This window comes from Tachypleus tridentatus, chromosome 9 (assembly GCF_004210375.1).
Source record: "Tachypleus tridentatus isolate NWPU-2018 chromosome 9, ASM421037v1, whole genome shotgun sequence".
Lineage (NCBI taxonomy): Eukaryota > Metazoa > Arthropoda > Merostomata > Xiphosura > Limulidae > Tachypleus > Tachypleus tridentatus.
In genome coordinates, this window is record NC_134833.1 from 141,631,106 (window position 1) to 141,654,696 (window position 23,591).

At 30.3% G+C, this 23,591-nt stretch overlaps 1 protein-coding gene across 9 annotated transcripts in view; it reads left to right on the plus strand.

The window, feature by feature from the left end:
- LOC143226537 (serine/threonine-protein kinase D3-like) overlaps positions 1-21,173 on the plus strand; it is a 76,890-nt gene extending 55,717 nt beyond the window's left edge. For all 9 annotated transcript variants that reach the window (XM_076457615.1, XM_076457616.1, XM_076457619.1 and 6 more), the window contains 9 exons: positions 1,021-1,093; positions 5,097-5,260; positions 6,913-7,017; positions 7,170-7,268; positions 11,117-11,201; positions 11,467-11,542; positions 14,235-14,341; positions 14,763-14,848; positions 14,993-21,173. In XM_076457615.1, coding sequence (XP_076313730.1) covers positions 1,021-1,093; positions 5,097-5,260; positions 6,913-7,017; positions 7,170-7,268; positions 11,117-11,201; positions 11,467-11,542; positions 14,235-14,341; positions 14,763-14,848; positions 14,993-15,196 — 999 coding nt within the window. In that variant the 3' untranslated portion in view covers positions 15,197-21,173. The remainder of the gene's footprint in view (positions 1-1,020; positions 1,094-5,096; positions 5,261-6,912; positions 7,018-7,169; positions 7,269-11,116; positions 11,202-11,466; positions 11,543-14,234; positions 14,342-14,762; positions 14,849-14,992) is intronic.
- Positions 21,174-23,591: the final 2,418 nt, after the last annotated feature.

The following is a 23,591-nucleotide window of genomic DNA, read 5'->3' on the forward strand; positions in this document are numbered from 1 at the left end:
GGGAAACTGTGTTACTTTAACTGCCTAAAATAGTTTTAACAGTGAACAGTTTTAAAAAAAACAGTTGTTCTTGTATTAAGATTATTAATAAGTTGCCCTTTCCTAGTGTTAACCAACAGTAATTATTTTTAATAATATAGAATGTTTGGTGTGTTAAGAATATTGTAGGTAGGTTTATTCATTATGGACAAATGGTGTTCAGTTGTAACAATATATAGTAGTTTTTGTATTACTAAGAAAGCTAACAAAATGCACATTTCTCACTCATCAGCAATGATCAGTTTTAACAAGACACCCTTTCCTCAAGAACAAACAGTGACCTATTTCAACAGTATATAGTAGTTCATGTTTCAAGAATGTTGATAACATGCCAGTTCCTTTGACAGAAAGTCTGTATTTCTAAACAAATTTTAATTCACACAGAGTTAATTTTAGTCAGCTACAGATGTGATAAAGAGGAAAATCTTTTAACCCATTCCACAATTTGTACGAGATAACTTGGGTGCCCTCCATGTTTCAAAACATATTTATGCAAATTAACTGGAGCAAACCATTTCTTGATTTATTTTTTTTAAATACTTGGATTTATATGCATGTTATTATGTATTACAGTCAGTGGTGTTTGTGCTGGTCTTTGTTGGATTTATTCTGACTTATGTGTAATAAATACTAGAGAAAAATCTCTGTTATTTAGTATAGTTTTGTTGAAATAATAGTATCACATTCAAATGAATATATGTAATGTGTACGTATTGAGTATATTTTATAGAGATATATAATAAATCATGCAAAAACTTTTAATTTGTTAGTATATACACATGAGCTAGGAATTAAAAAAACGTTTATAAAGCTACTTAAAAAAAATTGACATCAGTTTTTTTAAAAAATCAACTATTTAATAATATTATGTAAATAAATTACTCTACAATTTGAATAAAAATGTTTGATAATGTCCAGTTAAAAAATGTTTAAAGTAAATAATGATGATAAATTTCATGCAAAAATTTATACTCTCTATAGGATGTCAGCCACATGTATCAGATTTTCATGGATGAAATCCTTGGGTCTGGACAATTTGGTGTGGTATATGGAGGTAAGAATGTAATATGTGCTGTTTGTTATTTTCAGTTTATTATTAAATTGTTGAAATTCAGTTGATTTGTAGTTGCATATAGTTGTGTTTCCTAATTGGTCGGTGGTAAATTTAATGACAGAGTGCAAATAGTCTTTTTGTAGATTTGCACTAGGAAAACAAAAATAACATATTGTAATTTCACATTTACCTCTTTCTAGGCCAGAGATCTGTCACTAGTATCACTTGATTTTTCCCTTTTATCTTAGTAGTAGTACATAACCAAGTAACATAAAAACATACTCACCAGCATACAATTAAGAATTTACAAAATTAATATAATATCATTTAATATTTCTGTAAGTTCTTAGCTTGTGAAATATCCAAACTTTGTTCTTAAGCAATAAAAAACACATCATGTTACCTTATAATTTAAATTTTTTTTATTGTAGATCAAAAGGTTCCATTTTATATGTCCAGTCAATTCCAGTTTCCTATTTTTAAACATACTTTATTTCACAAATTTCATTAGTCACCACTTACATCTATAAACCTCAGAAAACACTGCAAAAATTGAAGAAAAGATACATAACCTATCTTTCAAAATAGTGTCACAGTTATGTGTTAAGCTAGGTGTTGTGATTTCTGCTGTCACTCTTCTTGGTTGATATAAACTTATATCAAATGAATGTTTGTTTGTTTTTACAACAGATAATAATTAATTTTCTTTGCTTTGTACAAGTTTGTTAAATTTAACTCCTTAACCCTTAAACAGTCAGAATGTTGTGGATAGCAGCATCAGTTGATGATGACCACTGTTTAAAGGTTAAACCTGAGCAGATACTGTCAGTATCTGTACAAAAGTCCTATTTTACACATCAGACCACTGTTTAAAGGTTAAACCTGAGCAGATACTATCAGTGTCTGTACAAAAGTCCTATTTTACACATCAGACCACTGTTTAAAGGTTAAACCTGAGCAGATACTGTCAGTGTCTGTACAAAAGTCCTATTTTACACATCAGACCACTGTTTAAAGGTTAAACCTGAGCAGATACTGTCAGTGTCTGTACAAAAGTCCTATTTTACACATCAGACCACTGTTTAAAGGTTAAACCTGAGCAGATACTGTCAGTATCTGTACAAAAGTCCTATTTTACACATCAGACCACTGTTTAAAGGTTAAACCTGAGCAGATACTGTCAGTATCTGTACAAAAGTCCTATTTTACACATCAGACCACTGTTTAAAGGTTAAACCTGAGCAGATACTGTCAGTGTCTGTACAAAAGTCCTATTTTACACATCAGACAGAGAAAGTATCTGATAAAATTTATGTCTTTTTGACTGAAAACTAATTCAAACCATGTTGTTATCCATCTTTTTTTAAAATACGGTAAGAATTAGGACACCATGAAAATAATTCTGATTGAATGTGCAAAGAATTATGGATTGAAACAGTTAACAATAATAATCAAGAAATAAATAAAGCTTTAAGTTGTTAACATTTATTTCAACTTCTACAGTATTTGCTAATCTAACTAAGCATATTTAATATTTTGCCATAGAAGAAAGTTTCTGTAGCTTACAAATAGGTGTAGTTTAACCCTATCACTATGAGCTCAGTAACCATTTTATACCCTTCATACCATAGCTTTTAATACAGAATGTTTAGCAGATCGTTATTAAACATGACAAGGCTTTTATAGAAAAAAATATCAGATTTTTAATTAAAAATTTGCCAAAGTATTTTTCTTTTTGGATGTTAATTATTTCATGTTCAAATTAATTTTGGTATTAAGGTTAAGGAATACCTTTATGCATCAGAAAATCGTCAGATTTCATTTGTGAAATCTCTATAATCTACTTATAAAATCCATATAACTACCAAACAATAAAAAAAAATCTTACCTATTATCTGTCTTATCTGTGTACTGATTTGGTTTAATTGACTGACCTAAGATGAGATTTAAAGTTTCACATTTTCATTGTAAAATGACTGCATGTTGTAACATGCAACCATAAATGTTTATTCTAAATAGCTTAAATATCTTAACATTGTACATCTATTTATATTTATTATTTTTATTTGATTGACCTTTCACTCTCTTATGTAAGACTAAAGAACTTTGTACTCACTTGCAGAACCTTGAATGTTAAGCCTGACTGAATTTTACATGTGGTGAATGTTAACCAAAATAATTTTATTAGGTTTTTACATGCATTTTGAAATAAAAAAAATATTATAAGTTACTCTACAAGTTTCACAGAATTCCACTGTAATTTATTAGGCATACTAACTAAGCTTTATTTCAGTTTTAAAATATTGTTTATCTACAACCATTTTTCTGCCTCAAGATTGATTATAAAGAGATTAATCTTGGGAAATAGACACTTTGAATTGGCTGAGAAAACCACATGAGGATAAATTGAGATTTTGATTGGTTATAAATACATAATAGAGTAAAGATGTAAGCTAGTATTTACAAAAATGGAAGATGTGATTGCTCTACTGTTTAATTTGCTAAATATACTCATATCTCAGTAAATATAAAAATAGGATGTTTTTATTTTATATTCTACTTTGTCACTATCTGTAATTTTAGTTTATAATTTGTAAGAAACTATGGGCTTTATTTGGACATCACAAACAATTAATTTGAATCAAAACTGCATTCAGCATGCAATGCAACACACAAAGATTGATGTTTAAGAATTTTGTTTTAATATTTATTTTTAAATTAAGAAATTAACAAATTAATAATACTAAAATTTGAATCATAAACTACAGTTTGATACTAAACTTATTGACATACATTTATAAAGGGTCCAGCATCGCTAGGTAGCTAAGACACTCGACTCATAATCCGAAGGTCTCGTCACACCAAACATTCTCGCTCTTTCAGTCATGGGGGCATTGTTATGTGACGATCAATCCCACTATTCATTGGTAAAAGAGTAGCCCAAGAGTTGGTGGTGGGTGGTGATTACTAGCTGCCTTCTCTCTAGTCTTACATTGCTAAATTAGGGACGACTAGCGGAGATAGTCGTTATGTAGCTTTGTGCAAAATTCAGAAACAAAAACAAACATTCATAAAGTAATAATTCAATAAAATTTTGAATCTATGTCTACAAATGTGATGTCGTGCCCCTTGACTCACCTGTAGTGATAGGGTTAACACAAGCATTTTCAGATCTATGGTTTGTCCAAATCTTCTAAACTATCTATTAGATTCTTTGTTTACCACTACAGGAGCTCTGGATAGCCACTTTCTCAAAAAACAATAAATTACTGCTACATTATTTATTTATTTGTAAGTATTAATTAATTATTTAATTATTAAGTACATTATTTACTTTATACTGATGTTTATAATCAGCTCTCTGTGGAGTCATATTTAAATGTTTTCAGTAATTATTTTCATTGTTAAATGTACAAACCATCTGCTTGACATCATAAAATGGTGATAATGAAAGGTTGTAGTAATAAAAACCACTACATAGGAAGTAAATAATATGAAAAACAAGACATGGAAAATACATTTTAATAGGGTAATAAATTTCTTAACAAATATAAACTTAAACTTGGGGTTTGGCAAAAAATTCTGTAGAAAAAATATATTGTTTACATGTGAGATTCCTTGTAACTGTGTAAACATGAAAACATGCATTTCAATTGTTTAAATGGAACTTGTATATCATTTAATTGATAGTGAAGTACATTTTTCGTTACTGTATTCTAGTTTTGTTATGCTGAAAGGTTGCATAAGTACAGAAAGTAAGGGGCAGCATAACATATAATAACATTATGGTCTGTAGAAATAAGAAATAATCAGCTCAGGCTATGGATAAATTAATAGATTTTGGGAAACACTGGTATGTTCCATGCTTCTTGTAGGTGTGCAGAATGTGCAGAAATTTGCTAGTTGTGTATCTTAGTTGTTGCATGTTTTTCAAGCTTCTATTTTTCAGGTCATATAGATGTATATATTGTACATAATGTTTCTTCATGTGGTACTTATAAAGGTGTCCATCGAACAAGTGGCCGTTCTGTGGCTGTAAAGGTAATAAATAAAACGAGGTTGCCTGCCAAACAGGAAGCTTATTTGAAGAATGAAGTAACTATTCTACAGAACATTCATCACCCTGGAGTGGTCAATCTGGAGAAGATGTTTGAAACACCTGAAACAGTAAATTCCTTTCACTGAGTTATCTCTATCTTCTTTCCTCTAAACATTGCTAAAAATATTTGCAGTCAGCACACAAATTACTATGCTCCATTAATTTTGTGTTATTTCAGAACATGTACATATCATGTGACTACTCTCCACCAATAGTATTGCACCATTTATATAGGTGCAGTTAAGCTATTCTTCTATTCCTATTCAGTTTTCACTTCTGAGAATTGGTAGGCTTCAAAAAAAGAACACTGGCAGTTGTGAGGAAGGGTGGGAAGTTTGTTTGTGAGTGTTAGAGGAGGGAAGTCCCTTTCAGAAGTACATTTTCAGTACAAGAAAAATGTTAGACTCTAATACAGTCTTACCTTTCCTCACACAAGTCTAGAATTCCACACTACAAGGGTGGAGGAATCAGTGTAGGTGTACAATATAGAAACCAAGTGGAAACCAACCACACAGAATAAATAGATGTGCTCTGATGTGAAAATGAAGTACACTTGTGGGGTACTGCATTACTTCTGGAACAAGTGTATTCTTCATCCTTGAATTGGGAAAATAATATGTTAAGGGTATAAAATAATGTTTGTGCACAAGCACATTTTGTTCTGAGAGGTGCAGTCCACAGTAAAATATAAACAGATAACTCTGTTTATATTCACAAACTTAACCAGACACACAAGGTTCAACAGCCCATCATCAGTGTTATAAGTTTGAAGATAAAAATAAAATAAGTTGTATTATAATGTAATATATGGCAACATAAACACAGTGGCTAGAAGATGTGGACCGTGTGACATAAACCCATCAGTCTCGACTGCAAGTAAATACAGGGTGTTCAGAAAGTCACTGTGCACTTATATATTTATTAACAGACATGTTTCAATATAGAATACAGGAGGTAAATATGAATGACAATTATAAACAATGTTGAAAGTGACCCCTTGGAATACGTGTTCGATGAGCCATACACGTTCTTCAGTTGTTAAAACCATATTGGGATCAAAATCTGAAATATAATAACATATGATTACAAAACTGCACAGTGACTTTCCGAACACCCTGTATATTGCCATATGTCAAGCAACCAGAATTATGAAAAGGAAGTTAGCTTTTGGTCCAAATCAGGCAAACTTTCAGGACTGTATTACAGGGTAGTTAATGAAGTAATTGTTGATAAAAGAATGTTAAGTGTAAAAAAGATACACAAGTGTATGAGATATATACCTCATAGTGTATGAGGTATTATTGTGTGTTATGGTGCCAAGAATTGTTCAAAGTGACACAGTGGAAAAAACAACTTTAAATTGTCAAATTTACAAGTATTAAAATACTGATTGAAACATGCTTAGTATCATGTTTTATTGAAATAAATAGGAGGAGAATGCTATATTATAGAAACCTGTTTTATTTTCCATACAAAGACATCTATAACTTTAGAAAGATGATAATTTGGTATTACACTTTTGTTATTTTGAACCTCTCTCATTTTATTTTAAGCTATTCCTTAAACCACAATTCTTGCTTAATTTTATGATGATTCATGTTACTATATTTATCTTAACATTAATAAGTGAAGGTTGTTTGCTTATTTTTAAACATAAACCTTCATGTTTGTTTTTGGATAAATGTTTTGGAATGTTGTCCAATTTTCTTCATCTCACTAGATCTTTGTTGTGATGGAAAAGCTGAAGGGTGATATGTTAGAAATGATCTTGTCCAGTGAATACAGAAGATTGTCTGAACGCATAACAAAGTTTTTGATTTATCAGGTAAGTTTTATATCAAAACTAATAGTGTATTGAATAGTTTGAAAATTACAGAATCTCTTTGATTATTACAAAAAAAATAAAGACTTTCAAAACAGTAAAATGGCTTAACTTGAAGTTATGGTTTATTGACCTGTATTTCATTTCATACTCAGATTCTGACTGCTCTGAAACACCTACATTCTAAGAACATTGTACACTGTGATCTGAAGCCAGAAAATGTTTTGTTGTCTTCAGATTCGGACTTTCCACAGGTGAGAAATTTCTGTTTATTTTGAAGTTCTTAAACATTTTTAGGAAGATATACATGTTTGTGTTTGGATAGTATTGACATAGGTAATAAATGCCAGTGCTTACATTTCCAACAAGTGTAATTTAGTGCTTTTTAACTCTCTCAACACAGGCTCGGTCAGATTGACTGATCACTTTGTACTCATTTAAAGTTGTCATAGTTTTATATTACTACCTTATATATATCTTTAGAGACTTTGGCAGACTTTCAGTAAAGAATTATAAGTTTCACACATACAAAATATCAGATTCTTTAGTGAAGTGTTTTGAATAAGCTGAAAAATATTTGTCCCAGAATATATCAAAGCTTTTTTATTTTACTGATACAGAGTGATTTTTATGTTAAGATTAAAAATGCTTTTCTTCATCGAAAGAATCTCAAATTTAATTTACATAATATTTAAAACCTTCCAAATGCATTTCAAATGTTTGTTTTCAGTGAAGCTTTATATTTTATCTGTTATTTTTCTACCTTAACTCTGTAAGAGATAGGCCAGTTTTACTAACCTCGTAACTGCCAGAAAATTGAAATAAATCTGAATTACCCTTTTTTCTTTTTAAAATGATTTAAGATTATAACATGCAACTACATTCATTTATCCTAAGAATATATCTATTTATACGTAAATTTAAGTGTTGTATTGCTCTTTGAATCATGTATGGCTGTTATTCACACAAGTATAAGTTGTAAGTCACTTGGAGAACACAAGGTTTATATTACAATATCAAAATTCATTACACACGAGCTACTCTGAGCTTCAGTTACTTGCAGATTAGCCTTGTGAAACATTTTTATTATATTATTATATATTTTTATCTAATCTAACTTTAGCTTATCAAAAGTGATTTCTACTTTTACATTTTAGTCACTTTTATAATAATAAATAAATAATAAACAGAAAGAGTGAGATATAAAGTACTTACCTGATTACCCCTCCTCTTAATGACACTTAACCCTACTCTTTTATACTATAGTAGTGCACCTGATCATTTTAATTTAATTAAAGAATGCACCAAAGAACATTGAATAATAACATGAAAAAAGGCAGATGACATCCCATAATGATCACAGTTTTTCTGAATTTCTACCTGTAAAGCAAGAGCTGTTACAAATTCTTCCAAGTTCCTGTGAAAAAGAAACTTGAAGTAAGAGAGAAATCAACAATTCTCTGTTTTTTATAAACCATCATTGAACAGATGACAACATTGGCTTTCTGTTAGTTACAAGTAATACAGAATTAAACATGATTTATTAACAAATCCTGAAAGAGATGATGTGGCCGGTAGTTGTGACAAGAAGGATCTGGTTTGCTATTTGATTGCTCTGTAACCAAACAAGATTGAAGGCTGTAAAAATTACACTCTGTCAAAGTGGTGATGAATTTATAGTGAGTTATTTACATTAAGTTTATTACTTTCTGGAAGGGTAGTGAATAAATTAGAGAAGAGGAAATGCCTAGAGAAAAAAATGCTACATTTCTCACACTATGGGAAATTTAGGATTTTTTAAATATTGACTCATAAAATTAAGAACTTAAAACTTATATACTATTAAAATATGGTTTATCACCTAGAATTTTATGCTATACTAAGTGGTATAACAAACAAAAAGTAGCTTAACTAAGTTTTGAATGTATATCACTAAAAACCTCGAGACATGTAGTAAAGATGCCCCATAACAGAGGATTAATATAAATTTTCACTGGCTACTGTTGTTAGTTTTATATAAATATTTAAACATATAACTGTTGATATAATTAGTTAATTTATTTAATTTGAGGGTTTTAGCATAAGTTGAAATGTCAAAAAACTTTGCCAGAGGTGGAACATCAAAGAAGTTCAGACTAAATCTAGTTCAAGGAAACAAACATTTTCAGAAAAATGGCTTAATGAAGTCCTGTGCTGGAAAATAATTCTGAACATTTTGAAAGGTTGTGTAAGTTGTGCCATGTTCACCCACATTATGCAGACAAAAGAGGCATTTATTACACAGGTGCAAAAAGCTTCAACCATTAGAAAAACATGAAAAGTGCACTGAGCACGTTAAAGTAGTTTAAACTATATCTAATGCAAAGCTGAGTCAGCAGAAAAAATCAAGTCATCCACTTGATCGATGGCAAAACAAAACAACAATACTCAGCTCTTTCAGTTATTTGTTTACTTGGATTCCATTGAAGTCGAACAATCGCATCATAACCGTAAATATTAAGAAAGATGTACTTTTAAAGCAGCTTGAAGGAAATATTGAAAGTGCTTAACAAAGTGATAAAAGAGGAAGCTTGAATTATTTATATTATAGCAGTTGTGAGAAAAACTGAACTCTGGAGTCTATTATTTGATGGAACAGGAGGAAACAGAGCAGGAAATAGTGTATATTATGAGTGTGTCAACGAGGAGGTATCTTCCAATCTGTTTTCAATATACATTTAAGAACTTAAAATTTGTATTAAAATATGGGCTATTAGCTACCAGCCCATGCCATAGCAAGCGGTATAACATAAACAAAATGTAGTTTAAAAACATTGTAACATTTACAGTAAAGGATGCCTGTGCAGATAGGGTTAAAGTAGTATTATTAGACTGATTGATGGTAAAAGAGACCACTATTGTGCAATGAAACATTGCAGACCAATGATTGTTTCTTTTGTTTTGGAAATGTAAAATAACCAGTTAACTTATATGAATTTTGAAATACAAATATTACAGTACATGATGCATATTTTCAAAATTATAAAAATAACATAGAATATCACAATAAGACTACAGACACTTCAGATTTTTACAGTGTGTTAATTATACTTTATTTCTGTTTGCTAATGAATTAGCTTGTCACACTAATTGGAAGCTGTGCTACTATATATTTAGTTTATGGGAAATTTCCAGAACAATTGATAATTTAGTGACACCATATGTTGTCTTATGGTCAAAGGAATATAATTAGCTAGTCCAAAAAGAAATATTTGTACATTCAGATTGTTAAATTACTCAATATTTCGAGAAGAAAATTTTTGATATTTTCTTTACAGTCAAAAATCTTGTATAATAGTGTGTGTAGGACAGCAACAGACTCTGAAACTACACCCCAGCCTAATTCTGAATAAAATCTTCATACAAAAGTGAGAGTCATAGTTATGAAAGAGAACCTTTCAACCCAAAGAGATACTGACATGAATCTGAGTAAGCTAAAAATTCACAAATTTCCAACCACGTCAAAACATAACTGTTTTAATAAGAAAGATAGAATCTCTGCAGTTTCATTTAATCACATAATTATTGAGTCTCACCCCAGTGGGCATTTATGTCTATGATCTACTTAAATGTGACTTTGGAAACTAATGTCCACATGTAATAGAGAATTGATCAAAATGTAGAGTCTAAGTCTATCATCATTTTCCATTCTTTACAAAATTTTATAAAAGTAGTTGCAATGTTGGGTAATAACATGGAACCATAGTTATCAGATTTATTATGATTGATACTGGAGTAGGTAGTTAGAACAGCATTGAAATACCCAAAACATTGATCTTAAAAAGTATTAATAACCTCAGTATAATGTAAAATAACTTGTGCTTTTATAGTTTTATGGTATCAACATATTTTTTTTATCTTTATGTAACAACTACAACAAGTTTTGATACTGAAAAAGAAAAACTACCCACAAATATTTGCAAACGTTATATCAAGAAAACTTGCATCGATGTGCACAATAAATGTATGTAAATCAGTATAAGTTACTTTTTATATTTGGTTTGTTATTGTACGTTTGCCTGAAAACACGTGTTGGTTATCTGACATATTTACTCTGTTTCAGGTCAAACTTTGTGATTTTGGATTTGCTCGTATCATTGGTGAAAAGTCGTTTCGTAAATCCTTGGTTGGAACTCCAGCTTACCTAGGTCAGTGAATAAGTCTTAAGTTATTTTGTTCAAATATAACATATAAAGCTTTTGAAAGTTGTAGCTTGTTTTACTCTTAAGAAAATTTTAGGAATAATTTGGCATAGTAAATTTTTTTTTATGAGCAGATAAGAAGGGATAATTATCAGTATGAATTTATATATTGTAGAATTTACTAAAATATTGTGGGATGGATGATAGAAAATATATTTGAAAATGTATATGAAGCATGTAGTATAAACTGGCTTTTATATGTGACTTTTAGCTCCCGAGGTGGTTAGGAACAAAGGTTACAACAGGTCATTGGACATGTGGTCAGTAGGTGTGGTCATCTATGTAAGGTAAGAATATAGATAAAACAAGACCATTTTATCCACTTCAATCCATATAGTTGTTTGTAGTATGCTTTTATATGTTATACACATTCACACACGTGTGTTGCACTTATGCCATAAAAGGTAGTTTATACATACACACACAAAGTGAAAAAAATCATTGAGAAAATGAAGATGGAAGTCTATATTTTTCTGACTGTTCAAAACCTTACACAAGGAAGAAATATGTAAGCAGTATTCCACATCTTGAAGAGTTGATAGATGGATATGAGACAGAGCAAGATGACTGCATTAATTCTGAGCTGGATAAGAAAAAATAGGAAAGTTTCAAGAATGATAAGTCTTCTAGACCACGCAATATTTCCCCAAAGAGGTTAAGAATTGTATCTCAAGATGGCTGGTATGGGTATTAAATTTTTTATTAAAATGAAATAGAGAACAATGTTTCGACCTTCTTAGATCATCTTCAGGTTAACAAAGAGAGTTTACAACTGACTATTGAAACTTTGTTCTCTGCTGTATTTTAATAAAAGTTTTAGTACCCATACATCTTTACTTCAAGTGGGTTTCTCATCATCACAAAGGTTAAGGATTGGATATGTGAGTCACTTGCTGCTATTTTTTTGTTAGTCCTTGAATAGTGAATGGGTACCAGAAGATTGGAAGTTGGGTAATGTTACTCCTATTTGTAAGGGAGGTGATAAATTTGTGTTATTACTTATAGACCCTATTAGTCTTATATCACTTGTGGGTAAAGTTTTGAAATGTCTATCAGAAGATGTTTTGCCAAGTTATTCAATGATGTTCTGAATTTTACTGCATAGTTAACATGGTATTAGTAAGAAAAAAATCTTACCTTTTGACATTCTTTGAAATGATTACTGCTTATGTAGATGAGGGTAAAGGTGTAGATTTGGTGTATCTGAAATTTCACAAAGCATTCCACAAGGTACCACATAAAAAATATTATAGTTCTGGGGGATAAGTTAGTTAAATGAATAGAAGAGTAGCTAGGCAGAAGAAAGTGAAGTGTTCTTAAAAATGGAGGTCAGTCAAATTGGAGTAATGTTACAAATGGGATACCTCAGGGCTCAGTCTTAGAACCTTTGTTTTTCATTTTATTTACATCAGTGACATAGATGAAGGGAATGGTCAATAAATTACTTAAATTTGTTGAAAATATCAAGGTCTTGGATGTTGTTGGCTGTGAAGGGGATGCTGCTGTTTTATAAAAAGATTTAGATCATTCAGTGAGTTAGGCAAATAAATAGCAGATGGGTTTTAATTGTAATAAATACAAGATAATGCATGTTGGTTATCATAATTTGAATTATAATTTGGGTGGGAATAATCTTAACAGTCTCATGAAAGAAAGGGGTTTTGGTGCAGTGTTTGATCAGTATCTAAAGCCTTCCAAGCAGTGTGCTATTGCTAGTGGTGGAGCAAATAGGATTTCAGGTTTTTTTATACAAAAATAATGAATACTGTTTAAAGAGGTTATAATCTCATTGTATAGGTCACTGGTTAAGCTGCATTTTTAGTATTTGGTTCAGATTTTGGCTTCTTACCTTAGGAATGACATTGAATTGCTGGAAAGGGTTCAGAGGAGGGTTACTAGAATGGTGCCTGGGATGGAGGGTTTTTCATATGAGGAAAGATTAAGGTCTTTGAAATTAGAGGAATTAAAGGTGATCTGATTGAGTGTAACATTGTTAAGGGAATTGGTAGTGTTTATGTATCATATGTTTGCATACTTAACAGCAGGAAGAGTAGGGAATACATACGTACATATATATATATATATATAATTGGAAAGGTATGGAGGAGTTATCTTGAACTAGGACACTTATTTCTTTAACAGGTTGGTTATCTTGTGGATTGGGTTGCTTTCAGATGTAGGGATAGTAAATTTAAGAGAAAGCACGATTAATAATGACTGGCTTTAAGATTTGTTTTTAAATTTACTTATTTAATAGCTTAAAGAATGGAATAGCCAAGATGGACCAATATGTCCCTAAACATTGTGACCCAACATGGCCAGATGGTTAAGGCACTCAACTCATAATATGAAGGTCATGGGTTGGAATCCCCATCACACCAAACATGCTCGTCCTTTCAGTTGGGGGGGGGGGTGTTATAATGTTATGTCCAACCCCACTATTCGTTGGTAAAAGAGTAGCCCAGTAGGTGGGTGGTGATGACTAGCAGCTTTCCCTCTAGTCTTACACTTCTAAATTAGGGATGGCTAGCACAGATAGCCTTTGTGTAGCTTTCCACGAAATTCAAAACAAACCAAAACAAAACCTTAAACATTGTTTTTAGGACAACAGGCTCTAAAATCTAAATTATTGCTCTGATTTTTTAAAAAATAAAACACATTTTAATGAATATAGATGAAAACTAACTTCTAAATTAAATATTTTAGTTACATAGTTTTGTTTTGTAGGTGACTTGAGAAGGGAAGAGCAAATGGATTTTCTTTCAAAATGTAAATTGTCATTTGAACCCATGAGAAGAAAAACATGATACCGAGCTGTTTGAGAAAATGAAATTTTATAATGTGGGAATGTGTAGTGTTTTAAAAGGCTTCAACAAAATTTAGAAAATTTGAAACTTACACTGTCACTGTGCAAAAATGTTTACATAGTTTCAGGGAACTGAAGGAAATACGTTTATTGTTTCCTATTATCTCTCACAGTTTGAGTGGAACGTTTCCGTTTAATGAAGATGAAGACATAAATGATCAAATCCAAAATGCCACTTTCATGTATCCTCCCAATCCTTGGAAAGAAATCTCAGCTGAAGGTAATAAGTCATTGTTTTATTGTCTTCTGATATAAACCATTTTACTCTGTATTTTTCTTCATAGTGCACTTTTATATGTACCACAGTAATCAGTTTTTGTAATATGTGGAACATGGGTTTCCTGTGTAATCAAAACATTTTAGAAAACCTATTTAAGAAAATTCTATGAAATATTTTATTAATTCATTTACTACTTTTAATCTTTATTGTGAAGACCAGCAGGTTAGATTTAGAATATTTATGAAAAAAAAAGTCAAAAATAAAGTGATTTATTACAGGTTGGAAACAACTGAAAACCAAATAATGAACAGTGAATGGAACGTTTTTTTTTTCGAAGTTTATGTTCATATTTAACATTCTGTGTGCTTGGATATTTTGTCCTTGGACATTTTACAAATATCTTCTTCACTTTATGCTAAAGCTGTCGACTTGATTCAGAACCTGCTACAGGTGAAGACAAGGAAGAGGTTCACTGTGGACAAGTCTCTCTTTCACACATGGCTGCAGGTAACGTGTAATGGTTTGATAGCTTCTTTAATGTTTAGTGGTAGTACTTAAGCATTATAGTGAACTTTGTTAAAGCAGTTATGTTTAATTATAGTCACTTGAAAATACTTTGTAAGTACATCGTCAGTTAAATCTCTCATACAGGACTACCAGTTGTGGTGTGACTTGCGGGAGCTGGAAGCTCACGTTGGGGTGAGATACTTAACTCATGAATCAGACGATGCTCGTTGGGAAGCATATAGACTAGAACGAAATCTCCCTCCACCCCCAGCTTTGCCAATAAAAAATTATGATGCTGACCCAACCTCAAATTTGTTACCCACAGAGCTTTTGAAGGTTGCAGAATAAGTTTCATAAGTCGGTGTATCATATGGGTTTTGTTTGTATAATGATACTTTAGTATGTGTAAAAGGCTCGGATAATAGAAGGGTCTTGAAATTTTTGTAATAATTTAAGCAAATTTTGCTATAAAAACTCTTGCATTACCTAACTTGTACTGTTCTCTAAAACTATTCTTTAGACTTATGATGAATTAAGATTTACCGTTTTAATTGGTATGTCATACAAAATGATGTGTAATGGGTTGTTAAGGTTACAGATTTTTTACAATGATATATGTGTATGGTTCTGTAATTTTTATATTTTTTTCATATTTCTATAAAAAATATAAAGTGTAAAAGAAACATTGCTATTTTGACATATCAATTTAGCATTTTCTATAATATTATATATTTTTGATCTGTAATTCAGAGGATAAATTTTTGTTGTTTCTTAGTATTGGTTATCAGTTTATTTAATTGGATGACTCAGTATAGTAGTTAATTTTGGTAAAAAACTTTGTAGATTTTTTTCCAAGTCTTTCATTTTCAGTGTTGCTAGATGACAGTAGTTATACCATGTGTTTGGTTTGAGGGAAGTATTCCTGTAATACAACTTGTATATAATACTTGAGTTCTATGTGTTTTGCTTTTGTAAGTTTACAGTTGCAGAGTTTTGGACACTACATTTTTTTTATCTTATTGCTTCCATTCACTTGTCCCAGTCTTGTGATATCCCATTTATGAGACAGTTCTTGTATGAGTATCAATGTATTACATGCAAATTTCTACCTGATAGTTTTGAAGGTTAATTTCAAAATATCAAGAAATTTCCCCACAATACCCTGGACAGGTACTACATCATCATACTTGGGAGGAGTTAAGTGTACATTATAACATTAATGGGGGGTAGCATTGGTATTGGATAAAACCTGTCATTCTTCAATACACAGTAGACCTGAAACCTGTCATTCAATATTAATCAGTAATGTGAAATTATATGCAACAAGTTATATTTTTGGAAACCTATTAGGTGCTAGAAGGTAATGGATACAGATAGGTAAAGGCCAGAACTCTTTTTTTTTTTTAAGTGTATGTCATATTTCTTTGTATCATTTGTTAGTATATAGAAGTACAGTTTTAGAGTTTTCACACTGTTAAAACATTCTTGAGTCTATATATTTCCATAATATTCTGCTTGATTTCATGTCTGATTTTTGGTGTTTGACAACATGTTCATCAAAGTGAAACTCTGAGGCTAACAGTGTGAAGGTTAAAATTTTTATACTTTGATTTTATCTCATATGTCAGCTGTATTAAGTTCATTTGAACCGTGATTTTCTCCACCCTTTTCAGAAATTTCCTGCATTGAAAGTAATTATAACATGATTATAATTATTAATGCAATCCTGCATGTGAAAAATAAGTGAAGTTAAGGTTTGTTTCAAGCACTTATATTTTAAAATTTATAAATAAATACTGATGAACACTTGTATTTATTTAGGTATTTTAAATCTTGTTCCATGTTTGTCGTAAAATCTGTTCAGGATGAGTCAACCTGTTAAGAATTTCCTACACTGTTAAAGTTTGTTTGAAATCATTGGTGTTATTGTTCTATTCTTTATTTTAAGTCTTATTTAGGAATCTGATATACATTTGAAGTAGTCTAAAGCAAGAACCATGGGTTTGTGCTGTAAAATATTTTTGTTAACAATTCTGCCTACCTGGTACAAAAAACGAAATTAATGCAAAATCAAACAATGGTGTAAATAAAGTTTACACAGGCTGGAATTCTGTTGTGTCCAGTAAACTGAAATATTCAGCCGATGACAGACTTAAATAATGATAAGTACAGGGTTTCTCAGATTTTGTGTGTGTGTACAAGACTTGCAAGTTATTTAAATTGCTGTATTTCTATAGGTTGATATGGTTGGTTTATACATGAAATACTAGTTTTATTTTAAGAAAATATCTTTTGGAGTTGGAAGGCATTGTTATTTTTGTTTTTTTTTATTATATGACATTCTTCCTAGACCACAGTTTTTGTTGTTGAGTTTAATGTTATAACTTACATGATGATGTTGAGGTTAATGTTATAACTTATGTGATGATGTTGAGGTTAATGTTATAACTTACATGACGATGTTGAGTTTAATGTTATAACTTACGTGACGATGTTGAGTTTAATGTTATAACTCACATGATGATGTTGAGTTTAATGTTATAACTTACATGACGATGTTAAGTTTAATGTTATAACTTATGTGATGATGTTGAGGTTCATGTTATAACTTACATGATCACAAGAAAATATTAAATATTCATTCACATTTATTTTTTATTGTTTTCAAAATTGCACCTGTTAGTAAAATAATCTTTTCTCACTTCTTCAGTTTAATGTTACTGTTTGATACATATACCGATTGAAAAAAAATATATATATATGGTTTTGCTAGGATTGAAAACATACTTTTGTTGGTGTAATATAATTAGATAACATTCCGTTTTTTCTGAACATTCCACAAAGTACATCTTAATTTTCTTTTTTGACTTAATTTTGAGTGAGATTGGCATTTAGTATTAATACTTCCCTTAGGTTTATGGTTTTGATTATTATTGAACAGTTGTGACATTTTGTTCTGTCTATTTTTATTCAAAGAATGTGTCACCTCTTAACCTTTGACTTAGTCATTTCCTTTAAGTGGCTACATCTCATCAAGAACTAGATTCCATGACAACAGTCTTTTTGACTGAATTGTAAACATGTGATATTATGTCCTTATTGGTAACCATGTTAGTTAGAGGGTTTTTATGCTTTACATAAAAGTTTCAAAACCTCCTTTAAGAGTACTGTTAGTTTTTATTTCATTGTAGGAAACATTGTTTTAGATACATTTAGCTTTTCCATGCAATAGAAGGTTAGAAGTTATCTATTGGAGTTGATAGGATAAACTTTTTCATTGTTTGTGAGCTTTGACATAAAAAAACAAACAGGGTTGTGTTTAATACACATGTGCAATACATCGTCACTGACGATTACGTCTCTTGTATGTTTTGCACCACTAACCAGTGGTAGTTATTATGATAAAATGTTTATTTGTGCTTTTGAAGTATTTTTATAGATTTCAAAGATAACTGAAGAACGACTAATAAAATAAGCTAGAAGTTAATTCTATTACTGTTTTATTAGTGATGAAAATGATGACAGTGTAAAGTACATGAATTATAATTATTTGATTTAGATTCTTGTTGAAGAATAATTTCAAAGTAGCTCGGTTTCTCTGTGGAATCTGTAAGGTAATAAAAACAGATAGAGATAAAATCTGAAGTCCCATTAACTAGCTTGTTTTTCTTTGATGAAATCCCAGGATAGTTTTCAACTTGTAATGATTGTAACCACTTTGCTAGTGTTGAAAAAAAAGACTGGATCTTGTTAAAGAATGATTTACATACATATATGATTAAAGAATACAATGTTTGAACTTATGAAAAACTAAAATTCCATCATTATTGTCCGTGGAATTATAATGTGTAGGAAGATCAGCTTTTGAAAATAATTGTAAATTTGTCTATTATTATTGTGGGGAAGAGGTCTCACATATTTAACAGGTGCTTTACCAACTGAACTAAAGGTTTAGCTTACTAATTAATGCAGTAGCATTGCAGTGGAAACTTAATTTTACCCAAGCAACCTACAGTTAGTTATGTATCTGTATTTTGTAACTTTGAAACACTTCCATTTTCTAAGTATCAAAAACTGTCAATTCAAATAAAGTGTTAAACTCGTGGAAAGAAAGAAGTAATTATATGGACCAGGTTTCAGACATGATAAAGGTTGTTTGGCTAAAGTGTTGGTCGTATAATTATCTTCCCTTCCAGCAGGATTAACAGTTTTCAGTAAAAAGTTAATTTTCCTGAGAAGCCAGCTAAGACAATCTTAATTTCAAGAAAGTAATTATTGCACGTAGTACATGATATGTAATAGTGCAAAATCTGGTATTGATACACTTTCTCAGAGTTACAAAAATAATTTACATTGAAAATGATGGAAAGACAACAGGACATTTTCGATTAGAATTGGTTGTTAAAAAGTAGAGCAAATCAGATTTGAAAGGAAAATTCATTTATCACTTTTTACAAGTGGGCTGAAGGTAGGTTAAAAGTATATTTAACTTTTTATATCAGCTTTATACAGAACTTTACAACGTTTTTGTAAATGTCATGCATTTTTAAAGGTATTTTCTTTATTTTTTTCTATTACACTTTGTTGGCTTTAGTTAATTTCAATGGCCAGTGTTTTTGTAGTAGTGTATTTAACACTTGGCTTGTATGGTGTGTTTTTTTGTCAAGTATTGGGAACTGTTTTGTATATAGGCTTTGCTAAGATATGGTTGATAGTTATAATGGCAGTTGCAAATTTTTGGTATGAAGGTTTTGGTTACAACAATAGGTATACTTTAGGAAAATACTATACTGATAAATAAATTATTAATCAAAAATGAGTTTTATGTAATGAATGGTGATTCAGTGTCTTACCTTTTATGGTTTCTCTTTGTGGTATGCCTTGTAATTGCTGTCATCTCAAGTTTTGGGAAGAAGTTATTCCACCTTTTGAGCTTCTGTTTTCCTTAGTTCATTCTACTGCTGACTTACATTAATTCCAACCATCACTCTGAGGCTCAACATTGATATCTCTATGTAAAAGTTGTAGTTAATTTTTATGTGTTAAAAACATTGCAACGATTTGTTGATTTAGAATGAAGAGCTTGAGATTAGGTTATGCAGTTAGTATGTTAGAAGTATTGAGAGTCCAAGGTTTTTTATTGCTTTAAAAACCAGTGCTTTTGCTGTAAAAATATTTTCCTTGTACATACAAACTTTTCTAAAGTATTTTCAAATACCTGTTCACATTTTAGAGCTTAAATGTAACAGTACAAGTGTTTTTAACATATTGTAACCCAGGTGCTATAATAATAATTTTGTTTTTGTATGCATTTTTGTTAGTCACAAATTAAAAGTAAAAACTGAATCATTTTAAATATTCGTATGGTCATTATATGAAACAGGCAAAATATATAATAAGAGTAATAGTCATTAAAATTATTTCTGGTGATTAGTGAAATATTCCAAACTTCTTGTGTTTGAGATTGTAATTCCCACTAGAAACGTGTTGTTGAACTTTGTACTGATAGCTCTTTCATCAAAATCTCACTTTGATATCAAGCTGAATTTATATATATATCACATTATAGGTAGAAAATATTGCTTGTTTGTCTTTTCTTTTTTTTTTACAAAAGTTGGAAAACAAGAAATCTAGGTATATTAATTACCTTGACATTGAATTAATGTTTCTTTCTGTTACTCATTCTAAAGAAAACGTAAATATTGATTGGTTGTAGCTTTTAATTCAGATACTTGTAGTGAATTTTTATTTCAATTTAGTGATGATATGTGAAAAATAAGTTTCTTACAGTAACTGTAGCACTGATTTGTCATAATAGTGTGAAATGTAATTAATATTTTTCTTAAGGTACATTTTATTCAACTGGTGGTGTCACTTAGATTTTTCTGTCAACTGTACTATAATATTATCTTATTTAAAGAGCACAGTATTTCTTCATAAGTTAAGGCTATATGCACATCAACCTGAAATGTGGCTAATACAGTTGAGAAGCTCCCTTTTAACTTTTTCTGAGAATTACTGTTGGAAGTTTTTAATTTATCTATTTGTGTGAATAGCTTTTTTTATTCACATATATCCCAATCCTGATTAAATTTTGTATATTTTGCAGAGAAAATGGAATAAAATCAGTTCTATTATCACACTTAACAACTTGGTTCTGTATTTTTTAATACTGTCACAGATTTTAACTTCTTTACGACTTTTTTGATTCAATTTTTAAATGCTTTCTGTTCACTAACATGTTAACTATTAAATACATGTGTGTTCATGTAACTAATTCTCACATAGGTTTTTACTTTATCAAGTAAATATTGTTTGATTGGAATTTTATATGGTGTTGTTCATTACTATGAAACATGTTACAATAAACCTTATAAGAAACTAAAAGAATATATTCTGGACAATAAAAAAAAAGTTTTATCATTAGGGGGAAAGAAAGCAACTGTTTCTGAGGAATTTGACAATGTTGGTCTTAAAAATCATGTTGAAGATTACTGAATCACCTTTAGTTTTTGAGTTATGATAGACTTATTAAAAAATTCATATTATAAAAATAATTTATTTTTAATAACTTTATTCATTGAAAATTGTATTTAAAAGTGTCTAATTTGAATATTTTGATAACTTTCTTCTATATTCACAGCTTGAGCAAGGGGAATGAAGGGCTTAGTATTCTTGTTGTCAAAAGTACAGCTTAAAAGGTAGCAATAACTATCCATAAAAGGAGCTTTAACAAGCTAAAACTGATCAAAGCTCACCTTAGAACCAATATGGCAGATAAGAGACTTAAGACTCTGAAGAGTAATGAACATGAACAGAGAATTGCTCTTTCCTTTTGATGTTGCTGATAGGTTCATTACTAAGTTTCCAAATTTATCTTACAGTAAATACCTCTTGCCCTGAAACATCTAACCTTATAATGTATTAAAATGTATTCTGAAATACCTTGTATGGACATGTTTTATCTCCACCAAAATTACCATGATTCTGTCCTGAACTTTGTTATATGTGTACATGATGCTATCTTTTCTAACCTAATTATTTTTACATTCCTTTGCAACCAATCACCTTACACCACTTTCTGTAGAGTGAAGTGATTTTTATCCACAGTTGTTATAAGTTAAATATGTTTTATTTTCGTAACTTGAATTGCCCCTAAGTGATAAGTTTGAAGGCTTATAATGCTTAAGACTTTGGTACCATAGATGGTGCAGTTTAGGCCAGGCTTTCATATATATACATTTTTCAACTGTAAAAGTTTTAACAAAATATTCTATAAATATGATTTATACAGTTCTTGAAAATACAACTGCTGAAAACCTTGTGCCAACAACATAGCACTCAGACTACATTCTGTTCGATTTTTCCACCCTGATGAAGATGATTACTGTTTTCACATGTTCTACTTTACAAAATTGTATTATACCTTGAATAAACAAGCAGACAAATTGTAAGGTTTTCCTTTCTGCTGTTGTGTTGTTGTTGATAATATTTCAGTTGCTGACTTTGTCTACTGTCCATTCTAATAATACAAATAGGAAACCCATAACTGAAATGCATACCACCTTTGTATAATAGCAAAGACAGGTGTAGAAATTAAGTGAGCTATTTTACATTTCTTCAGTAAATTTAGCTATGGCAGATTATAAGTGGTAGCCTTTTTTATAATGTGACATTATACTAAGAAATGCAAAGCATATACAAGGAGTTGAATTAAAATGGTGATCTCCTTTACTCATTTTATCAACTTCTTTAAATGCATCTCACCATATCCTCAATTGTCTGTTCTTATACATAAATCTCCAATTTTTGCTCTCAGATTTAGCTTTGTAATTTATCAGTCATTTAAACCTAACCCCACTACTACTCTCACCATTTGAATGTTAGTTATACAGTTAAAGAAATACACACCTGTAGTGTAATACCTCTTTCAAGGACTTTTCTTCCAGGAAAATGATTTGACTTGTTACTTACACATTTCAAATCTGTCCTACTCTAATTATCTGCATATAATGGAAACTAAGTTTGGTGGGAAAAGCATTATGTATTCCACATATATATTTCCCTCTGAAATGAAGGAGAACACATATAGGAGTTCATGCAATTTCATGATAAGTGGTTTTTATTGAAGAATGCAATTTTCTCTTACCCTTTCAGTTATCAATAAAAACAAATGTCTTGGCTGTTGTGTATAATGATATAACTTGAGTATCTTCACGTACGCTTAAAGTATAGCACATGCTTATAAAAATAAAACAATTATAACAAGCTCCAAATAGACATACCAAAATATATCTCTCAATATAATCTGTGTTTAGATTGTGATCAAATCAAATTACATTCTTCCCAGATTGATTTTAAGACTCTAATCTTTCTATTTATTCAGGAATTTGTGATTGTCTTGAAAATAAACCATAAAGAAAAACACATTACGAGAATATGTTATTTTGGATATTTTTATATGTAAAACATTAATGTGACACTCGGCTAATAAATCTTCGAAACATAAATGTTTACTAATGAACAACGGTGATTTGAGTCGCACAGTTTTTGTGTTTGTGTCATTGTTCTGAAATGAAGTTTTTCTGCTGGAAACATAAAATAAACCATAAAGAAAAACACTTTACGAGAATCTGTTATTTTGGATATTTTTATATGTAAAACATTAATGTGACAATCAGCTAATAACTTTTCGAAACATTGTTTCGATTATTTACCATTGTTCTGAAATGGAAACATCCTA